This window comes from Stegastes partitus, unplaced genomic scaffold, assembly GCF_000690725.1.
Source record: "Stegastes partitus isolate 25-593 unplaced genomic scaffold, Stegastes_partitus-1.0.2 Scaffold1501, whole genome shotgun sequence".
In the NCBI taxonomy this organism is placed as follows: Eukaryota; Metazoa; Chordata; class Actinopteri; family Pomacentridae; genus Stegastes; species Stegastes partitus.
In genome coordinates, this window is record NW_007579232.1 from 144,484 (window position 1) to 166,409 (window position 21,926).

The following is a 21,926-nucleotide window of genomic DNA, read 5'->3' on the forward strand; positions in this document are numbered from 1 at the left end:
CATTTATAGGCAGCAGATGATAATTCAAAAGGAAAACAAAGATGGAAATAAAACAAAAAGATATTGTTGGGTTCCAAACCTAATATTTAAATTAATTAGGTAAATTTGCGTAATTAGTAATATTGTACGGTCTCAGCATTAATATTTATTTAGTCTGGTAAATCTATATTTTATACAACATCATTTGGTCTTAATCGTTTTCATTTTACTCAGGATTCTTTTCTTAATTTCAAGAACTTTATTGCCATATGCACACATTGTTTGGTACCTAGGATTTTTTTGTGCAGGGCTTAAAGAGCTGGGGAGATGTTGGGGCAAAATACAAGCAAAATACAAATACAATCAAAATACCATTTGTATACACGTAAAAGAATAAGTTATGGGTTTATATACATTGAAAATGAATCAGTTATAGGACTAGATAAATAACTAAAAACAGAAGAAGTGTGTACAGCAGAACACCATAGATATTACACAATAGTTTTGTGAGTCCAGTTTTATTTTGTGTGCACCATCAGTCTGACTGTGGCAGAGGAGAAGCTATGATGGAAGCGAGTCCTGTGTGTGAGGACACGGTCTGCTCTCGTTTTCCTCACATTGTACACCATTTCATATTTTTAAACTCTGCTACTACTTAAACCTGTTGAGTAAATTCAGAACGACAGCCTTACTTTTCTACTAGAAAGCAGCTTTGGCCCATGATTGATGTTTAAAACGTGCAGTCTGAATAACTTGAAATTCTGTTATGTCCGTTAAAAGGCTTTGTAAGACTTTGTTTTTTAAGTACCTAATAAATAAACGTATTATTGAATAAATTATGTAAATACTTCCTGTAACACTTGATAATTAAGAACATTTTTGAAAGGTCACAGACTATTTTTTAATATTATTTTCTCTGTCAGTGCCCGGTCCGTCCAGCTGGGGGCGCTGATGCACCCGCCGCTGGTTGACTGACCGCTAACAAAGCAGCAGAAGAAGAAGAGTCGGTCAGCTGATTCAAGCTAGCAGAAATTGAAAACTAGCAGACTGGCTTCCTCTAGATCAGACACAGTTAATGCATGAACAGGATTATTGGGACTTATTTTGATATTTTTAAATCTCTGGGTGGATAAAGGAGCAGCAGGATGAAAGGTTTGTTCTGTCGAGCCGGAGTCAGCGATGCCGAACCCAAGTTCGTTATTCAGGAAACGGTGAGTCTGTGACAGGTTCTAATAAAAACACATTAAATGGTACTGAAACTTCAGGCCAGAGAGAATAAAATTAAATGTGCAGGATTAATGTGCATCTAAAAAAAAAAAACTACGTTATTCTTGTTGTATTGAATTAAACCTGTTGTTTCTCTGAATCCTCATTCAACACAGTCTAAATATTAAATGTTTACCTTTATTTTACACCAACTGATGGTTTAACATTTGTGTTTGACTGAGACAGCACCAGGGTTTCGTGTTATTACGCAGAATTTACAGCAACAAAGTATTTATAATCTATACCTAATGAATAAGTATTAAGTAAACCTTTACTAAAATAAATAAGCCTTTATTTATCCCAGTGTGAGGGGTATTTGTATTGGTACAACAGCAAATGGGATAGTGCAAAAAAACAAAAACAAAAGGGATACCAGTAGAAAAATAAACCAAAATATACATAAGTACTAGTTCTGATTGTCCAGGACAGATTATTTTGTGAATATAAATCCTGTTAAGAGGCTAAATATTGCACAGATTCGTCCAAAAGTACCAAATTACCAATATTGCACATTATCTAGTGGATGTAGAAAAATGTATATTGCGTTGTGTTTTTAAATGTGCAAAATATTCATAATTCACAGCTATGAATGTGCTGACATTACACCAAAAAGAAGCATGGTAGTTTATTTCAGTGTGTGTTGCTGTAATATCTGTATGTTATCGTCTCCCCGGTCTCACCGATCGGCTCTAAAGCTCTGTGTTTGTCTGCAGACTCTCCCGGATGTGCTGACCAGCCACCAGGTGAGAGTCCAGGTGAAGGCCTGTGGACTGAACCCGCTGGACCTGAAGGTACTGAAGGCAGTTCAATCAACGATGAAACTGGTTCACAGCAGATCCAGAGAATCACAGGATTTGTTGTGTATATTTTTGTAGGGTGAAGGCTTTAGCTCTAACTTAGTCATGTTAAACTTAGACATAATATTTATATTGAGTAAGTTCTGTAGTTTATAATACTGCAGGTCGTAGCGATGTTATTAACTTCGGTTATTCTCCATAAATGATTTATGACACTGTTGGGTTTAATGTAGTCACAGTCAAGTAAAGTGGTAAATAATAATATAGTTTTTGTTGGGTTTTAATCCCTAATATATAAATAACTCAGATAAAATAACAACATAAACAACACTATAGGATGTGTTTAACCCAATATTTCCACGTGTTAGGTTAATATGCAGCCACAAATGTTTACTGGAAAGAACTTTGATGCAACAACTGTTGTCTTAAAGATGTTATTGGAGGCAAAAAACTTCAAACAAACGAACACACAGGATTTTGTTTGGATTCATTATTTGTCTAATTTCACATTTGTTTTATTGTAAAGCACTTTTTTTGACTGCCATTGAAATAAAGTTATTGTTATTATTCAAGTAGAAAACTGAAAGAAAATGATGTGAAACTGAAGCTTATTAACTGAAATCAAATCCCAGTGACTGAGCCAAAGGTAATCTAAAATTAAGTTTTTACATTTCTGATATAAAATTCTATACATTTGATCTGTTATCACAAAGGGGTGAATGTGTCTTCATACATGAAGCTCCTTCCACTGTTTAGGCAGCTGAGATAACTGAACTGACTTTAGCTGGACTGAAATAACCTTCAGAAGTGTTCTACCTCTCCTCTCCGCCTCCCTCGTAGCTGCTCAGCGACGTTGGGATCCAGAGAGATCTGATTCCAGTCGGCAGAGAGGTGGCCGGGGTCGTCCGTCAAGGTTGTAAACAGTTCACAGAGTAAATACATGTGATTAGTAGTGAGTCAGACCTCACGGAGCGTCGTCAGCACAGCTTTCGTCGGCTAATCTGTGTTCTTTTTCTACTGCAGTTGGTCCCAAGGTCACCTTCTTCCAGCCGGAGGATGAAGTTGTAGGTAAGAAATGTTGTTAAAGGAATTTCAGGGACATGAAATCACATTTTTCCTCATCGTGGGCTCATGTTTCACTGTAACACAAAGTCCTGCATCTCTATGGAAACAGAACAACCATGAAGGAGAGACAACTCAGAAATGTCTTCTGTTAGAAGGACAGAAGTCAAAAGAAAAGAAGCATCTCATTTTACAAAAAATGAAAACAATGAAAATAAAAAATCAGAATTATCACAAACCTGCAGTTCACCCGAAAAGTTCCTGAACTTTTGTGACGTGACTGTTGGTCACAGCTGAGTCAGCGATGGCTTCACGGTTACACCACGGTGCACGGCTGTTTTATTGAGTTATTTTGTAAGAATTCTGGTGCAAACCCTTTATTTTTTGGGTGAATTTGTAAATGAAACCTGTAGAATAAAGAGATTTTGTGGAGATATCATGATTTTAAGCGTAGTTCTGGTTAAGTTTTTCAAAGAAACAACAAATCTCAGGCGGGTACTTCAGGGACTGTTGGAAACTTTGACCTTTTATTTCAGTGTTTGCAGTTTCTGGACCCTGTTTTCGAGGTTCAGATGGTTCAGGCTTGTGATGTTTTGTTTGCTGACGGGGGAGAGCACGGCAGAAGTTTCCATTAGTTTAAATATTTCTGGCGATGTCTAAATATTGAAAATGTATGACAACTGTGATTGTTATCCATCAGAGCCTGGACATATTGTTGAACTGTGGCACAATTTTCAATCTAAATATGCTCTGTTTTTAACAGTAATTTTACAAAAATATCAATGAAATGAGTTAAACTTTTGGACTTGTGGTTTATATTTGTAACATAAGTGTTGTTGCAGTAGTCATTGTGTCCATATGGTCCACACCCAGCACACATTTCATCACTTCTTACCTGCACCTGCTCTCTCCAGGTATCCTTCCTCTGGACTCCACCTGCTCTGGACTCTGTGATTCTGTCGACATTGACGAACACTATTTAGGTGAGATTCAAACATCACACAACAGTAGCTGTGACCACAGCTGCACAATGTTGGACAAAAACAGACTGAGCGTCTGATTCCTTGAAATGACAAAACCCTGCTCTGCTGTCTGTCGTCTCAGCTCAGGAATAAATGTCAGACTGATCTGTGGGAAAGATCGAACTGTTCCTGTCTGCTGTAATCGACGGCAGGCAGAGAGCTTTTATGTAGTTACTCTCTGTTCTCTGCATGTCCTGCTTTTAAAAAAACCGAAGTAAAGCTGTTTGAAAAAAGTGTAAAAGCACCTGAGGAAGGTTGCGTCCCTCTGTCAGCTGTAGAGTCGGTCTGATGTGGACAAGAAGACAGAGAAAATTATTCTAGTGTCCTCTTCAGTTCATAGAATATCATTTAAAAACTCCACCATTAAAGAGAATTTATGCATCACTTTGGTATTAAAGAGTCTTTTTTTTATGCGTTCTTGTCAAAAGAAGTCAAATTAAATTGACCATGATTCAGTTTTGAAAAGCAATGAAAGAGGAAACGTTCAAAGGGGGTAAATACTTCATACAGGCACCGTGAGCTGTTCAGTAAACATGTGTTTCTGTGTTCTCCAGTTCAGAAACCAGAGAAGCTCAGCTCGGTGTGTGTCGCAGCAGCGTTGCGTGACGGCCTCTGTGCGTACACCGCTCTGCACACTCACGCTCGCATCGCCGCCGGACACACGCTGCTGGTGATGGACGGAGGCAGCGTACGTAAAAACACAGAACAATCCGCCACGTATTTGTTAAAGTTCAGCGTCTAGGCATAACTGACGACGTCATCTCTTCTTGCTCCGAAGGCTTTCGGCCTCATGTGCATCCAGCTGGCTTGTTATCACGGCGTGAAGGTCCTGACGACGTCACACTCGCCACAAAAACACACGTTTCTGGAGCAGCTCCGGCCCAGCGTTGGTGAGTAACTGTGATGCCTTCAGAAGCTCATCTCCACCAGTGTCTGTTCAGTGCATCTTCTCCAAAACCACCTGAGTCCTGCTGCCTTTTTTTCTCATCACTCTTTTCATGCTTCACTTTCATCTTTGCTTCTTCTTCTTCTTCTCTCCCTGCCTTCGTCTTTTCTTCAGGTGTTCAGGAACCTTTAGTCGGTGAGATCTTTTATTTCTGTCCTTCCAACATGCCTCCTTGCTGGATTTCTATCTCTGTTTTCTCTCATCTGTCGGATGCCAACAGGGTTCTACCAGAATAATTCTTCCATATCTATCTATCATATATATCTACAGAGTTTATATCAAATTAAGGATTTTAAGACTTAGCAAGTAAATGGTGAATTTTGGGCATCATAAGTAACTGAAACTACAAAATCTTAAAACTTAGACGAGCTTCTGATGAGATGTTTGGTTTAGATATGAGCAGAATTACAGACTTTTCATTGAGATCAGTCGGTTTTAACTGTTTTGTGAGCTAGAATCACTCATTACCTCGTGTGTTCGTGCATGAAGCCAGAGTCATTCCGGTTTATAACGACTCGTCCGACCTGCTGTCGGTGGTTTTGGAGGAGACGGGAGGCCTGGGAGTGGACATCGTCATAGACTCTGGAGGTAAACGCTTCTCACTACACATGTTGAACGTGGTAAAAAGGCTGCTTGAGGGCTAAGATGTCTTTGTTCGTGCAGTCCGTCTGCAGGACGAAGAGGAGGACGAGGAGAAGAAACTACTTCCACACAAACACGACATCATCAGCGTCCTGGGGGTCGGAGGTCACTGGGTCACGTCGCACCAGGACCTGCAGGTGAGTCGCGTTCAGGTTTGACTGCAGTTAAACAGTAAAGCTTCTCTTTCTGTCCCACATTCAAGCTCCAATTCCTGCCTAAAGTTTTATAGAAAGTGGTTTACATGCAGCATTTCATCTAAATTACTTCATTCTATGCGTCTCGTTTAAAAACTTACGATTAACAGTTTGCAGTAACTAGATTCTGAAAACTGGCCCGATTTTGGTTGAGAACTGGAACATTTTGCGAAAAAAAAAGATGCGGAAATTTGCCCTAAAAATTACATAAATCTTGCATTTCTTCCTTTTTAAAAAAAAAAAAAAAACCACATTCAAAGATCCATGAAGCACTTTTTTCCCGTCATCTTGTTGTTAGTTATTTATTCAGCCTATTATTCTAACTGTATTTGTTGTTTTTTCCACACTGTCTTTTGTTTTTCTTAATAATGTGTGAAACACGACGACTGTTGATATTGTTGAGATTCTTCTGTAAATAAAACTTCTTATTATCTGTGTAGAAAACTATTAATACGAGACAGATTCTTGTAAATGCAGAGAAAACTTATATTGTGAAGTCTTTTAAACGCACAAAATATTCATAATGCACAACTTTATATTTATTACACTGTACACGTATATTTTTATTTTCCTCGTACAATATACAGTTTTAAATTTTATGCTCTTACTTTTTACTTGTGTTTACATTTTTAGGACATATTTTTTCTTCTCATCTTGTATTTTCTCTTTGAATGGGAGCAGCGGTTTAAGTATTTCTGATCCTGTTTGAATCTGCTGCAGTTTTAATTCTGTCAGACCTCAGTCGACCACTGCTCTCCTTTAAACCTTCTCAGCGATCAGGTTCGCGTCCGCAGCCTCCTCCTACGTAGTGTGACTCATCGCATGAAGGCTGCAGGCAGCTTTTTCTCCTCCTTCCTCGATCTGTGTGCTACCGTTTACAAAATCCAACAAAAACAACCTCCCTGCAGCGACACACTGAAATGTCAGGTCTCATAGAGGATTTTGATCGATACGGTTTCATTTATTTGCTTTTATGCAATTTGTTTGCTTATCTATTATAAATCTAAGTATGTTTCTTTCAGATTGAAGTTCAGATTTACCTGCTCTGTCTTCAGTCCCAGTTTCATCTCCTTTCTGTGTCCGTCTTTATGTTTTTGCAGCTGGATCCTCCAGATTGCAGATTACTGCATTTAAAATCGGCCTCCGTCTCCTTCCTGAACCCTGAAGTCTGGACGGCTTCGTCAGCCCAGCAGGGGAGATACCTCCGTATCCTCACAGCGTGAGATCTAAAGCGTGCACGGTCCTCTTTCAGGTCTTCGTGAGTCCTTAACCCAGTTTTCTGCAGATATTCTGAAGGATATTGTGGAGAAAATGTCAACTGGAGTCCTCAGGTAACTAGAACACTTCAAACTCAACTCAGATGGCTGTAAAAGACATTCAACACAAAAATGACACCGTATATTAGTCGGAAACTGCATAAACAGAAAGAATCCTCTGATGTTCTACTTTCTGGCAGCTCTTCTTCTCATCTGAGACATTCTGTTTAGTTAAAAATCTGAGCTTAAAGCGTATTTAATTAAAATCACTTCACTCTTTGTGTTGCAGGTAAAAAGCTGCCAAAAACAAACCACTTGTACCAAACAGATTCTGTAGAAAACAAATAGTTCTGCACTCCTGGCTGCAGCTGCAGAGCCGTTATGGGTTCAGCTGTGACCGACAGTCACGTGGCAGAAACTCAAGGACTCAGTGTTGAAACAGGACAGAGAAGAACGTATAAAGTTGAATACCTATAGGGACCCAGAAAAATACACATTGGTTGAAAAAATCATTTAACGTTTGTTTTGGGTTTTTTTGTCGTTCCGACGGTGCTTTCGCTCGTCGTAGCTCCTCCAGCGCTGCAGCCACAAAATAAAGATTGATAGAGACTTCTCGATGACGCACAAACGGAGCTCCAACCTAATCAAATCGAACTTGTCTCTCCGTCTCACCAGACCTCAGCCGGAGGAAGCGGTGCCTCTCTACGAAGCCACGGTTGCCATGGAGACTGTCCAGCGTCACCCGAAGAAAAAGGCCGTTGTTCAGTTCAGCTCTGATCTGAAATAATCACATTCTGCCGAGACCCGCGGTTCAACCGGGTCGGCTCGTCCCGGACTTAAAGCGTCACAATGGACAGTTGTTCTAACTCGCTGAATTGTTCTGAGGGGACTGAAAGCTGTTTCCAATGTTGAGTTAAAGCAGAAAAACACACCTTGAGCTCCTCATTGTGAGTCTCCGGTCCGCCTGAGGGCTGAAATACGAAGCGCAGTGAATGCATCAGCAGGGCTTTTGAGTTTGAACCAGAGTTTTCTATCAGTAACATTAATCTCACTTTGATTTGGTTCAAAAACTAAATTTAATTCCACCAAAATGAACACATTCAGTGTCATGTTTAATTGAATGACAGTTCAGACTCTATCGCAGTAAAAGCACTTTTTACTGAACTTGCAAAACAAACTTGAAGAAGAGCGCCTGGTTGCTGATAACCATCGTTATCTCTGACTGGGATTTGAGGTTTTGTTTAGCCAGCTAACACAAAGAAAGCCTGACTGTGCTTCGTAGTTCAGCTCTTCAGGTTTCTTTGACTGCAAACTGAAGGAACAAACAGTCAGCGTCCCTCTAACACAGACACTGGACCACATTCAGACTCCATGTTTCACGTCTACTCATGACATCAGGTGGCGTTCACACTATGAAACTACAAACTGTTTATTTCTCAGCATTTCTTTGAGAACTCACTCAATAAAATCCACATTTTTGTTAAAAAAAGACAACGACAGTTCTGGTTGTTTCTTTAGAAAATGCTTTCAGTGTAAACTCATCCAAATAACAAGCAGCACCTTCGCAAACTGTGTTGGATTCTTGCAGATTTTATCTTCTGAGCTTCTTCAAAGTTCAGCGACTGAATGATCAAAGCCAGTTTTTTTTTTAATTGCTGAAAATAAATACATAAAAAAACATGAATCTTTAAGGAGTCCGATCGCTGCTCCGCTGTTTCCTCACAGCTCTGTCCAACGTGAGTCCGTTTTTTATATTTGATGCTTTTTGCTTTTAGCGCAGCTGGAACCAAACCTTCAGCTTTCAGTCCACAGCATCACCGACCCAACGGACGTCAGCTCACAGCATCAGCATCCGGTCGGCACGGCAACAGTTCATCGGTTTCTTTAAGCGACTCCTCCAGCACCTCCAGACATCTTCCCAGGATGCACCTCTCCTCCTGCCGCAGTGACCTCACCACGTCCAGCTGCTCCCTGATTGGCTGCTCACATTCATGCAGGAGGTTGGAGATCTAAAAGAGCAGAAAAAAAGACAAACAGTCAGGACACGTGATGGATGACTGCCGGGAAACCGTCGGCCTTGTGTGCTCACCTTATCTAGAGCTGTAAATGTGTCCCGCAGAAGTCGCTGACAGAGAACCTTGGCTGTCTGAAAGCTCCACCGCTCCTTCTCCTCACACAGCGTCTGACCGAGCAGCACCGACTTCCACTGGTGGCTGAACACAGAAACACACCCAGAATTCATGTCGTTTATTTCAAGACAAACAAATGGGTCATTCCATCTCAAATCCTCTAATGTTTAGGCCGATTTCTGCTCGACCAGCTCTGATTAGAACTTTTTCTAACGGAAAATATGGATGTTTATAAAGATAAGTGTGACATTTTTGCTTCATATGTCAAATACTTTGTGAGAAAATGAAATGAAAATAAATTAAAATCTAAAAAAACAAAATGAAGCCGTAAAGAAAAGACCCATCTTTGAGCACATCAACCAAAAACTTGAAGCAAAAGTCAACTGGTGATATTTTCTGAACCACGTTTAGCTGCATGTCACAATAACACAAAACTAAACTGACATTATGAGAAATAACAGAGAGTTTCAGGCTTTAACTACATTAGTTTCTGAGTTATTGTCGCTCAAACAGTCTCATGTCTCAATGTGCAAAAAAAGCTGCTGAAAATTGGGCAATTTTTAAACATTTTGTCTAATATTTCAAATATATATTTATTAATATCCATAATTTATAATAAAAAAAGTTTCAAGCACATCGGAGATGAAGGAGCAGAAGAAACGTCCTGATCTGAGATAGAAATGTAGATTTTAGAGCAGAATAAGCAGCCGGAGCTTCACTTTCACACACAAGTCGAATGTATTTATAAAGCACGTTTAAGAAGAACAAGAGCTGAACCAAAGTGCTGTAAAACTAACAGGACACAGAACATAGTAAGTACAAGACAAATCTGAATTAAGGACGATAAAATAATGAGAATGAAAAGCTGCAGCACGTCAGGTTCCACAGCCTGAAGGGAGGTTTTGGATGAATACGGGCACTGAAATGTTCCCAAATCACATTATACAATTCTAAGTACTAATTCTTGTGCATATTTATGTGCTAATGTAACTGTAAGCACTTCAGAGTTGTTGTAAATAAAAGATCATCGACGCAAAATCCAGCTGCTGTCAGATTAATCCAACAGCGTGCACGTCTGTAAGGAGCTTAAGGTGCCGCTAATGCGTTTAAAACCTTAAAAACAAACGAGAAAACCTTCAAACTAATCCTAAAACAGACAGGAAGTCAGCGGAGGGATGAAACTTTCAACATGAGGGTGTTTGTACGTGAACCTACTACAGTGTTTGTGGCAGCGACAGCAGTCGGAGCGCCGTCATCAGCCTCCAGCTGGGACCGTCGCCGGACAAAGTCAGGTTTCTAACAGAGACGGAGACAAATCTGGAGTTAGCTGATGCACAAAACAGCGTGTAGAAGAACTGTTAGTAAGGTTTAAAGATCAATCAGGTCGTAAAGTCTTACTGAAGGAAGCTGTTTTCTCTGAGGAACTTGATCTTCTGATCCAAACTCCTGTCGGCTTTTAAAACCTCACGGAGGAGATCTGAGGGAATAAACGCTTTTAACACATTCATCTGTGCTACGATGTTAGATTTTTAGTTTTTTTAACAGACTAAACGTGTTTTTCCATTAAATATTCGTGTGAGTTGCGTTCAAGCTGCTTCTGATGCAGACTTCTCGCGCCCAGCTTACCTGCGTCCACGTAGACCACGCTGTGAGGATTTCTGCTGCACACGAAGCCGTACTCCAGCAGCAGCCGCTGGTTGTCATGGCAGCCGTAGTTGATGAAGGCCTGCTGGTAGCGAAGAGTCCCACCGACGCTCCTGATCTCGTAGCACCTGGTCGCAGCGTTGAAACCGGCTTTAACCTGAGGACAATAGAGTTTCAATGAGGCGCAGGAAGCTCATCTATATTCTGAGTCTGGACAGAAACACCAGTAGATGCTGTTCACCTGGACGTCGGCTCGGTGGTTGAGGAGGTCCAGAAACGGAGCTAAAGCGTAGCGGTCGGGTCCGGACAGGAAGCTGCTGGAGGGACGCGACATGAAGACGGAGCGAGTGTTGACGCTGCACCAGGACCACCTGACGGAGGAGGAAACAGGCTTTCATTTTCTCAAAGACGGACTGAAACGAACTGAAAACTTAACCTGAAAAAGAGGCAAGAAGATCTGAACCTCAGAGCCTCGTAGGTCAACACGTCCTCGGTGGGCCGATTCAGAACCGGCTGCAGGGACCTGGAACACCACAACATTCACATGTGAACATAAATGAGAAGCTTCATTGGAAAATTAAATATATTTAGATGCATTTCAAGCAACAAAAAATGTTTGAAAATAGTTTTTCTTCTTTTCCATATAGATATATATATATTTTAGAATTAACGTCATTTTGAAATGAGTCAAGTCATTTATAGAATATATAATTTTGCAGGTTTGTGACCTTCAACATTGAAGTTATTGAAGTTCATTTACATCACACACTAATATAGGGTGTTACCTTTAATATTTAATTTACTAAAATGAATCTGTACTATATGTTAAACTTAATATTTAAATTAGTCATGTAATTTGTATGTTTGACAATATTGTACGGTCTTCACTGCAATTAGGTAAAACTGTATTATGTCATTTTGTAGGATTGTAACCACAACATTTATATGAGTCAACGATATTTTCCTAATTAATAATATTATGTGGTTTTAACCTTAATAGTTCATTCAGTCTGATAAAGTTGTATAATATCTGAAATAATCAGGTTAGACTTCTAATATATGTTAAGTTGTAGGGTCTTAACTTTAATATTTATTTTAGTCCCTAATCATTTTTGACCCTAATATTTTAATTGCTGGATACATTTGTGATATATCATCTTAACATTTATGTTAGTCAAGCATATTTGCATAACAATATATCAATATATGTATATATTGTCGTGTATTAACTTTATTATTTAAATCAGGCAAACTTGTATTATGCATAATTTTGAAAGGTCTTAACTATCCGTCATCTCTCCACCTTAATCCTCACCAGGGTCATGGGGGGCGGAGCCTATCCCAGCTGACTCAGGGTGAAGGCAGGTTCACCTGGACAGGTAACCAGTCTATCACAGGGCTACACTTAGAGACAGACAACCAAGCACACTCACATTCACACCTACGGACAATTTACAATCACCAATTAACCTCAGCATGTTTCTGGACTGTGGGAGGAAGCTGGAGAACCCGGAGAGAACCCACGCTGCACGGGGAGAACATGGAGACTCCACGCAGAAAGACCCCGGGTGTCCTCACCGGGACGCCAACCGGCGACCTTCTAGCTGTGAGGCGATGGTGCTAACCACCGAGACACCTAGTCTTAACCTGAATATTTACATTTTCCAGAAGAGAGACTAATAAAGTTGATCTTATCTTATGAGTCCAGTAAGCTTGTTTTAATACAGCCTGTCAGTTTTGAAGGTTTTAATCTTGATACTGAAATGAGTCAGACTAATTTGTAATATTTAAAATATTGTAGAGTTTTGATGTTAATATTTTCATCCGTCTGGTAACTTAACCTCATTATTTTACCTTGTTAAACAAATCAACAATGATAATCTGATTGTTAAATGTATAAACGACTCGAGTTGACCAGAAACACGACCAATCGAATGCTGTTTAAACTACAGATTTGTTGGAGCTGATTGTGTGAGTAAACTCTGTTGATCCGTTCTAACACAGAACCTGCAGAACCTGCTGCAGCCCGACTCACCTGAAGAACTCCTGATTGGAGGAGAACATTTCCTGCACCGCCTCCCTCTGCTCTAAGCCCCGCCTCCTCAAACAGCTGGGCAGGGCGGCCATGACGTCGTCGCTGAAGTACACGGGACAGGTGTAGGCGGCGGGCAGCAGGTGGATGTAGGGGAACCAATCAGAGGCCTCCCCTCGGTGGCGCTCGCACATCAGGAAGACGCAGAGAACCAGGAGGGGAGAAAGACGAGGCTTCCAGCTGTGGACGGAGAAACAGTTTGATTTAATCTCACCTGAGAACCGGTTAGCAGGAATACAGGTGACAGCCAGTCTGAACACGTGACGACCTAAACAAAACCCTGCAGGTCAGAGACAGGAGGATTTACTGTAAAAACTGCCCGAACATGACAATATTCTGACATCTTCCTCTCACCTCTTGATGTATTCTCCCAGGTAGCTGTCCAGGACGGTCGAGGTCGTGAGGAGACACGACTCCGGCAGAGAAATCAGCACCTCACCTGGCTGAAATGAAGAGCTTAACATTCAAACACCATCGGTCTCATTTCAATAGAGCTTCGAGGATTAAAACGCTTTAATATCATACGCAAAAGTGCTTAAAAAGTGCTTTGCAAGACTCAAAGACGCTTCACAGAGCAGGCAAGAACGCAAAAGACAAGTAAGATGGAGAAAGGAACATATAGAAAACAGATCTGGGCTGAAAAATAGCATCTAAAATAAAGCATGTGCAGAATTTATGCTGCAGAAAAGTGAAGATCTGCTCGTCATACTGAGGTCGGTCCTGATAAATACACAAAGTCCTGTGTACAATAATGGCTTTTGCACAGGAAACTTTTAAAAAAGCCAAAGTAAATAAAGTTCACACTTGATCCTGGACTGTTTATTAATATCAGATATTAAATACACTCTGGAGGAACTTTGGACTCAACCTTCTGTCTGTAAAGATAAGATAAGATAAGCTTTATTTGTCACATACACATTCATTTACAGTACAATGTGCAGTGAAATGTATTTTGGACCAGCTTCAAGTTTCAATGAAGAAAAGAAATTTTAAAAAAATAAAAATAAGTGTAAAGTGTAAATAAGCGGTATATATATACTTTATGTATACACACACATAAATAATCAAATAAATACAGCAAATGAAACACTGCGTCGAAAAGTCGAAAACTGTAATTAGATTCTTCTTTAAAACAACTCAGTCATTTATTATATTTATACTATTAAGAGCCTGAATGACGCTGGACTTCTGGGGCCTGATGCAGATTTTTTTGGATTAAAACAATCCTGATATCAACAAATATTTATATTTTCTATAAATACAGTTTGAGCGCGTTAAATTAAAATTGTATATTTAGCCAAAAACCCTTTTCTCACATCTATTATAAAAACAAAACTTTACTGCAATTAGAAAAAGACCGTAACAGGTCAGATGAATGAGACTCACAGATAATGTAAAACAGGTTTTAACTGTCGCTTCCAGCTGTTCAGGACTGTTGCCTCTGGGTTTATTAAACATCAGCATCAGACAGCAGCAGGATGAGCGTCTCCAAAGATGCACCACAGCAGTAACTTTTAGGATTACTTCTCACTATAAATAGGGATCAATCAGAATCTAAGAGTCAAAGTTTATCAGCTGAAGTGAATCATTCGTTATGAGATTTTTCCTTCATGACTTTATTTGTAAAGTAGTAGTTAAAACATCATCACACATGGGCAGAAGTTGTGTTTAATAAATCATAAATAAACTCAGCTGTTAGTTATTTAGACACTCTGATGAGCTGATATTCTTTTTTGCTCCTTGTTTATTACTGCGTGTATATATGGGGCTTTAATAGATCGATGAAGCTGCAATGTTGCATATTTCATGTCTAATTAAAGGCTTGCGACAGACATTGAGGATCAAAATCAAGATTCCCTTTATTGTCGTTCAAGCTGTACGTGAAAAGATGCAAAGCATAATGAAATTTCGAAGTGTCTGAATCCCAATGAGGTAATAAAAATAGTGAGCCGTGTGCAAAAACAAGATTTGAATGCAGTTTTATTATCGTGACAGTGATTATGAGTATAAACTTTAGCTGGATTACCTTTATAGCTCTGAGAGTCTGAAGTCCTCGTCCGGTGTCTGTGTGAAGAAGAGCAGGAAAAAACACAACTGAGCAACTTCTACTGCAACGAATCAAAGAGCTGGATGTCTCTCAGTGAGTGTGCTGATGCTGCTAAATGCTAACAAGGGAATTTATCTGAAACTCCAGAGGACGTGGAGACATTTTACCAGAGAAGACGGCCGGCTGCAGCAGAGCGGAGCTGAATCCTCGCCGGTGGAGGAACTTCATCAGCTTCACGTACTGCGGCAGGTGACACAGAGAAGCTGAACCGACAGACGGAGAAAGACAACAAGAAGAAGAAAGTATGTTTGTGTTGAAGCAGTTCAAAGCAGACAAACACTGTTGGAAAGCGACAGACTCGTTTCTACCCGACTGGAGGGAGTTTTCTTGTTTCCGCCTCCTCGTCCTGGAAGCTCGTCCGGATCTGCGACCCGTCATCGTCCCACCTGGACCCACGACGCCTGTTGGTGGATAAACACACAATTAACGTACAAAACACACAATAAATACACCTCAACTTCAACAAAACTCTTTTAAATGTACATTATCCTCCACATCTGGTGACTTTCTGAGGGTGTGGAGCTGATACATATTCTCCTCCATGTTTTAAAGGGCTCAACCATCTTACTGCTATTATTAAGATAAATAATACATTTCTTTTTCACTTAAAAAACAAAAGTAGAATGATGTGATTTTTGCTGCAGTCTCTACAAAACAAAGATGTTTTGTTACGTCTGGAGAATATTATCCTAAAAACACAGTCTCTGATTTGTAAAACTTCTATTTGTGAAAACGGAAAAAAAAATATATGGAGAATTCTTTACTTTTGACCATATGAGACCAGGTCCAGATCAAAAACCTGGACCAGATGATTCAAGAGAGGCTTAAGAATCTCTTAAACACAGTCTAAGATTTATCAAACCTTTACTCTACTTGTTAAAATTTATTTTCAGACTGAAAAAATGCATATGAGAACAGAAGAAGTTGCTTCTGGTTTCGATTTGGCATCAGTAACTTGAGATGGAGACATCACTCTCTCTCACTCTCTTATATGCGGTTCAGATGTGAGAAAAGATTTCTTTTTGTTTGTATCACAAACAGAAAAAAGTTTAAGAAATCAGAAACTGTACCGTAAAGAATCTTAAGCCCCTCAGGGATAATCTAGTTCAGATTTGGTTCATCAAAGTTTAGTGTTTTTAGAGGTGGACCTGGTCGAATGAGTCCAAATGACAGAGAAGCAGTGAAATCTCTATTTTCTTTTTTACAAAATCTACATTTTCTCCCCCTTTGTTGGGCAACTCCAAAAATATAATAAAGGGTTCACATATATGAAAGTGAGTTTCAGACCGCATGAAGACCTAAAATGTCTAACACAGTTTTACATGAAAAAAATTTGAAGAAAAAAACAAAGATTTACTTGCTCAGCGCTGCAGGTTTAGTTTCATATCACTTTGCTTTAAACTGCAGAATCTAAAGCTTTTCAAGCATCTACTAACTAGTACTGAGGCGCCACAGTTAATAGTGTTTTAAACATGGACAATAATAGAATGTAATAGTATAAAACAGCCAAACATTAGGAAAACCTGCAATATACAACCAAACCCTTCCTTCTCTTAATACAACACCAAAACACACAATTTATACTTTACCCACTAATTACACACACGCACTGTTCATATAATCCAAATGAAACACCTACAAACTGTCCTCAGCTGCCTCTGATCCTGATCTTCCACCGCAGCTCCATGTTCAGCTCCCTGACCCACGTGTTCCGCTTGTTTTTCCGGGTATGCGCACTGGTCCTGTGCACAACTCCTCCCAGCCTGCTCCCCTTCTCCTCTGTCTCCTGATCTTCAGCCTCCATATATCTGCTCATTTTCTCCTGCAGCTCGGCCACTTTTCTCTGCAGCTTCTTCCCCACAGCTTCTCTCGGCAGAACAACAGCAGCTCCAAGTAAGAAACTTCGTTTTTTCCTGTTTGTTCACTTTGTGTTTTTCTGTTTTAGCAGCTTCATCTGAAGATAACGAAAACTGAAAGTCAGCGTTATGTAACGTAGAAGGAGCAGGAGGCGAAAGTTCGCGCGATAAAACGAAATGCATCATAAAGCCGGTGGTTTAAGTCTGTAAATCACCTTTCACCTGTTATATTCAGGGCTAATTTACCTAAAACAGATTGCAAAGCTAACCTGCAAAATTCATGCAAAACCAGCAAGTTTGCATCAGAATCAAAGGTCACAACAGAGCTGGAAGTACATAGGTGAAGTTTATTATGGGTTTTATTATACATTTACCTCATTCAAGCTAAATGCATAAGAAAGAGGCCAATTTAACTCTTTAAATTACCCTTTATCTGTCATATTTAAGGTTAATTTAACGTCCAAACTACAAAACTGATCCTGCAAAATTCTTCAAGACCAGCAGGTTTGCATCACAGAGCTGAAAGTTCACAGTAGTTCATTCTTTTTCATGATTAAATTGTTATTTTAAATAGAAATCCTTTCACATCTTGTTTATTGATTGCAATTTAAAGCAGATTTAATGCTCACATTTTTACTTTTGGTGTCTTATGTCACTAACAAATGTTGCTTCGAGGTTTTTAGATGCATTAATCCCGTTTTTCTGTATTATTAGACAAATATATTTGAAATTTTCTCCCTGAAATTGTCATCATGACTCAGCCAAATCCACCTTCCTGATAACATCACAGAGTTTACTTGGAAAGAGGTGATTAATAAAGTCTGACGGTTGCTTTGTGTGTTTAAGGTGGAGTGTGTTTGTTTTTCTGTTTTTTTTATTCACCGTTAGTGATTTGTCATTCGCAAAAGTGAATCAGAGGAGCCAACTCCCATCAAGTGAGAGCCGGCTCCCGACTTTTTTTTTTTTTCCGCTGCTCAGTGGCTGAGCTCAGCTTACGGCAGAACTTTGTTTTGATTGGCAGCATGGCGGCCTTGTGGCCAATCACATGTGAGGATTTAGTGCCACAGCTGATGCTATAATGGAGATGAGATGCTATCTTGAGGAGCCCCTCATCCAAAGAGCAGAAGACCCACTGAGCTGGTGGCAGGCCAAGGCCTCAGTCTTCCCCCACCTGGTGAAGGTGATGGAGGGAAGACAACATCTGTTCCCTCTGAGAGAATCTTCTCAAAAACCGGGCAGATAATAATCGAGAGAAGAAACCGTATCAGCCCAGCCAAGCTGAGACATTTCATTTTTTTTAATGCAAACCTGCACTACGGACATACTGTTTGGTGTTTGAACTGAGTTTTGTTCTGTTGGTTTGTTTGCAGTGTTTTGTTCATTTGTTGTCATGTTAAATTAAGATTAAAAGTTTAATTAAAATATTAAAAGTAAGAATGCCTGCTTTTGTAACATAAAAATACACAAAATTAGGTCATTATAAGGCTTCTCATAAAAACACTAAATTCAAAAGGGTTTATCAACGCACAAAGTGTTCATATTTGCCAAGTTAGGCTAAAATACCGATGACAATAAATTAAGAGCCGTTTGGGAGCTGAAAGAGCCGGCTCTTCTCTGGGAGCCGTGCCACAAGAGCCGCTCTTTGAAAAGAACTTTCCATCACTATTCACCGTGTGTTCAATGTGCGACTTCACACTCCTGACCTCTGTGTCTCTCTTTGGCAGACATGTCGGTCAAGGTTGCCGTGGTGACCGGAAGTAACAAGGGCATCGGATTGGCCATCGTCCGAGCGCTCTGCAAGAAGTTCAAGGGAGACGTCTACCTGATGTCCAGAGACGTGTAGGTGACTCACCTGGTCACACCTGCACCAGAACATGTCGCAGCGTGCACGGCTTGGTGCCTGTGCATTCATTTGTTTCATGTTTTGAGCTATTTCGTTAGACAAAACCCTCAAACTTGGCTTCAAACCCTAAATTCATGGTAAACTGTAATATTCATGAATAATAGGAAAAGTTTTTCTAGTTATAAAGAGTTTAGCATTTAAAAAAACTCTGCTTATCTTGTAGTTCTGATTGGTTCTTGCAAAATTTATCTCATTTATCATAATTTTTCGCCCCCTCGTAAAGTCTCTCTCTTTGAATGTACATTATTCTCCACATCTGGTGATTTCTGATGTAATTTATTCTCTTCTCTGCTGAAACAAGCATGTTTCCTCACATCTGGAGAATCTGATTTTTAGGCATCAAACATGTCGCAATGTGCACGATTTTATCTCAACTCTTTTTTTAAATCTTTTTTAATGTTTTGTGCTATTTTGTAAAACAAATACTCTTGAAAGAGTTGGTTTCAAATCTAAAGTTTATGGTAAAATGTAATATTCATGAATGAAAGGACACGTCTTTCTAGTTTGTAAGAGTTTAGTGTTTAAAAACTTGCAAATTTGTTGCTTTTTTCATCATTTTTTGCCTTTTTCCAGTTAAAAACCTGCTAAAAAAGGCACAAAAATCAGAACTCTGGCAGATTATTCATCTCTTCGAGTGGCTCAAAATGCGTTTTTTAAGATCAAAAAACAAAGCGGGAATAACTGGAAAAACACTGAAAGTCTGATCTGCTTCGTTATAAAAATAGAACGAAAGTAAATGTGAGGATTTGTTTCTGTTGCAGCGGTCGAGGCGAGGAGGCCGTGAAGTCTTTGTCCTCGGAGGGACTGAATCCAAAGTTCCACCAGCTGGACATCAATGACGTGAACAGCATCATAGCTGCAGCCGCTTTCTTCAAAGAGAAGTACGGAGGAGTGGACGTCCTCGTCAACAACGCCGGAGTGTTTTGCAAAGGTGAGGATACTAAGACACATCAGTGAACGTTGAAGCCACAAAAACACGAGTGTTATGATGTTTAATATGAAATAAACTTTATGAAACTTAAAGGACATTTTTGTGCCAGAAAGTCTCGACTACAGCTGAGATACATTACACAGTAGACTTTAAATGAGCACCAATCTTAAGTCTTTCATCAGTGTTAAATCATACAGCAGCACAGTTACTGGCAGTTATTATTTTTAAATAAAAAAGTATTTATTAAATATCCAAATTAGAGAATAATATCAGAACTACGGCTGCACAAAACTGGAAAAAACTGACACTGAATTTGCATCTTAAGTCTCAAATCAGTCTGCATGTAAAGAGTTAATCTTTCTAGAATGAACAAGGTGATTTTGTGCAGCAATAATAAAAAAATCACTTTACAAGCAAAGTTTGGACCCGTTTAACACGTGCACTTTTTGGAATTGGATGTCGTTTAGATGTGGCTTTGCACTCGTCATGCAGAGTTTTGTGCTGCTGATTTAAATCGTCAGATAAATGAATTGTGTTGCCTCGTACAGCAGTAAGCTGAAGTATTTTCCATGCGAGTGACGTTGCGTTATTATAACAGAACTTAGTTTTTTTTGTATAATTCTCCTATTTGCTGAGTTTTTTGTACACATGTGAATAGACTTAAACTTAAATCACATTAAATGATGTTCTGTCAGACAGACTTCCCTTATAAATAATAGGAATTGAGAAACGTGCAAGTTTTCTTTTCGCTATCAAGCAGCAAATAAAGTTGTACCTGGATGAGTTCCCTTAAATTCCGCACTATTGAGGCACCTGAATATAAGCTGCACCCACTGACTTTAAAAAGAAAACTAGTTTTGTACATATACAGGCCTCACTTGTCTATCAGCTGCAGGTGTCCACGTTGTAACATGAGATATTTACACAGAAAGATGTTTTAAACTTTTAATTAAATACGTAGCAGTACCATACACAAATACGTAAATGCTTTTTTCTGAACAGTGCCTGTAACACAGCTGGTTAAGAAAATAAACACTACAGCAGCCTACCAGGAAAAGTCATTGATCGCTATCTTCATCTTCCTCCTGCACTAAAACCACTAAAGTCGTCTTCTTCAGTGTCTTCAGGAGTTGAACAGCCTCNCGTTAGTTCGCTTCGTGTTTTTCTGTTTTAGCAGCTTCATCTGAAGATAACGAAAACTGAAAGTCAGCGTTATGTAACGTAGAAGGAGCAGGAGGCGAAAGTTCGCGTGATAAAGCGAAATGCATCATAAAGCCGGTAGCTTAAGTCTGTAAATCACCTTTCATCTGTTATATTTAAGGCTAATTCACCAAAAACAGGTTGCAAAGCTAACCTGCAAAATTCATGCAAAACCAGCAAGTTTGCATCAGAATCAAAGGTCACAACAGAGCTGGAAGTACGTAGAAGAAGTTTATTATGGGTTTTATTACACATTTACCTCATTCAAGCTAAATGCATAAGAAAGAGGCCAATTGAACTCTTTAAATTACCCTTTATCTGTCATATTTAAGGTTAATTTAACGTCAAAGCTACAAAACTGATCCTGCAAAATTCTTCAAGACCAGCAGGTTTGCATCACAGAGCTGAAAGTAGTTTATTCTTTTCACGATTAATTTATTTTAAATAGAAATCCTTTCGCATCTTGTATATTGATTATAATTTAAAGCAGATTTAATGCTCACATTTTTACTTTTGGTGTCTTATGTCACTAACAAATGTTGTTTCAAGGTTTTTAAATGCATTAATCATGTTTTTCTGTATCATTCATATCATCACAAATGTATTTGAAATTTTCTCCCTGAAATTGTCATCATGACTCAGCCAAATCCACCTTCCTGATAACATCAGAGTTTACTTGATAATGAATGAAGTCTTAAGGCTGCTTTGTGTGTTTAAGATGGCGTGTGTTTGTTTTTCTGTTTCATTCACCGTGTGTTCAATGTGCGACTTCACACTACTGACCTCTCTCTCTCTCTCTTTGGCAGACATGTCGATCAAGGTTGCCGTGGTGACCGGAAGTAACAAGGGCATTGGATTGGCCATCGTCCGAGCGCTCTGCAAGCAGTTCAAGGGAGACGT

The 21,926-nt window shown here is 39.4% G+C and overlaps 3 protein-coding genes across 6 annotated transcripts in view; 2 read left to right on the forward strand and 1 right to left on the reverse strand.

The window, feature by feature from the left end:
- Positions 1–971: 971 nt before the first annotated feature.
- cryzl1 (crystallin, zeta (quinone reductase)-like 1) lies at positions 972–8,652 on the forward strand. Of its 2 annotated transcripts, XM_008300124.1 has the most exons (13): positions 972–1,190; positions 1,959–2,036; positions 2,883–2,955; positions 3,066–3,110; positions 4,019–4,087; positions 4,681–4,814; positions 4,905–5,016; positions 5,187–5,207; positions 5,562–5,660; positions 5,736–5,851; positions 7,009–7,114; positions 7,194–7,239; positions 7,840–8,652. In XM_008300124.1, the coding sequence occupies exons 1-13, from the start codon at positions 1,125–1,127 to the stop codon at positions 7,949–7,951; spliced, it is 1,077 nt and encodes a 358-aa protein (XP_008298346.1). In that variant the 5' UTR covers positions 972–1,124; the 3' UTR covers positions 7,952–8,652. The 2 variants fall into 2 exon arrangements, with proteins under 2 accessions (XP_008298346.1, XP_008298347.1); XM_008300125.1 differs by lacking the exon at positions 5,187–5,207 and having other exon boundaries at positions 973–1,190.
- setd4 (SET domain containing 4) lies at positions 8,578–16,825 on the reverse strand. Its single transcript, XM_008300123.1, has 13 exons — positions 16,776–16,825; positions 15,445–15,537; positions 15,244–15,339; positions 15,056–15,093; positions 13,384–13,472; positions 12,973–13,209; positions 11,401–11,460; positions 11,179–11,308; positions 10,920–11,094; positions 10,692–10,770; positions 10,509–10,589; positions 9,254–9,377; positions 8,578–9,173 (listed from the first exon to the last, which is right to left on the reverse strand). Exons 2-13 carry the CDS (start codon positions 15,512–15,514, stop codon positions 8,997–8,999), a joined length of 1,356 nt encoding a protein of 451 aa, XP_008298345.1. The 5' UTR covers positions 15,515–15,537; positions 16,776–16,825; the 3' UTR covers positions 8,578–8,996.
- A 63-nt stretch (positions 16,826–16,888) lies between these two features.
- Positions 16,889–21,926, forward strand: part of LOC103370936 (carbonyl reductase [NADPH] 1-like) — a 26,378-nt gene continuing 21,340 nt past the window's right edge. For 2 of the 3 annotated variants that reach the window (XM_008300131.1, XM_008300130.1), the window contains exons 1-3: positions 16,889–17,029; positions 18,717–18,831; positions 19,657–19,826. In XM_008300131.1, the coding sequence (XP_008298353.1) occupies positions 18,719–18,831; positions 19,657–19,826 (283 nt within the window). In that variant the 5' untranslated portion in view covers positions 16,889–17,029; positions 18,717–18,718. The remainder of the gene's footprint in view (positions 17,030–18,716; positions 18,832–19,656; positions 19,827–21,926) is intronic. The other variant, XM_008300132.1, reaches the window with a different exon arrangement.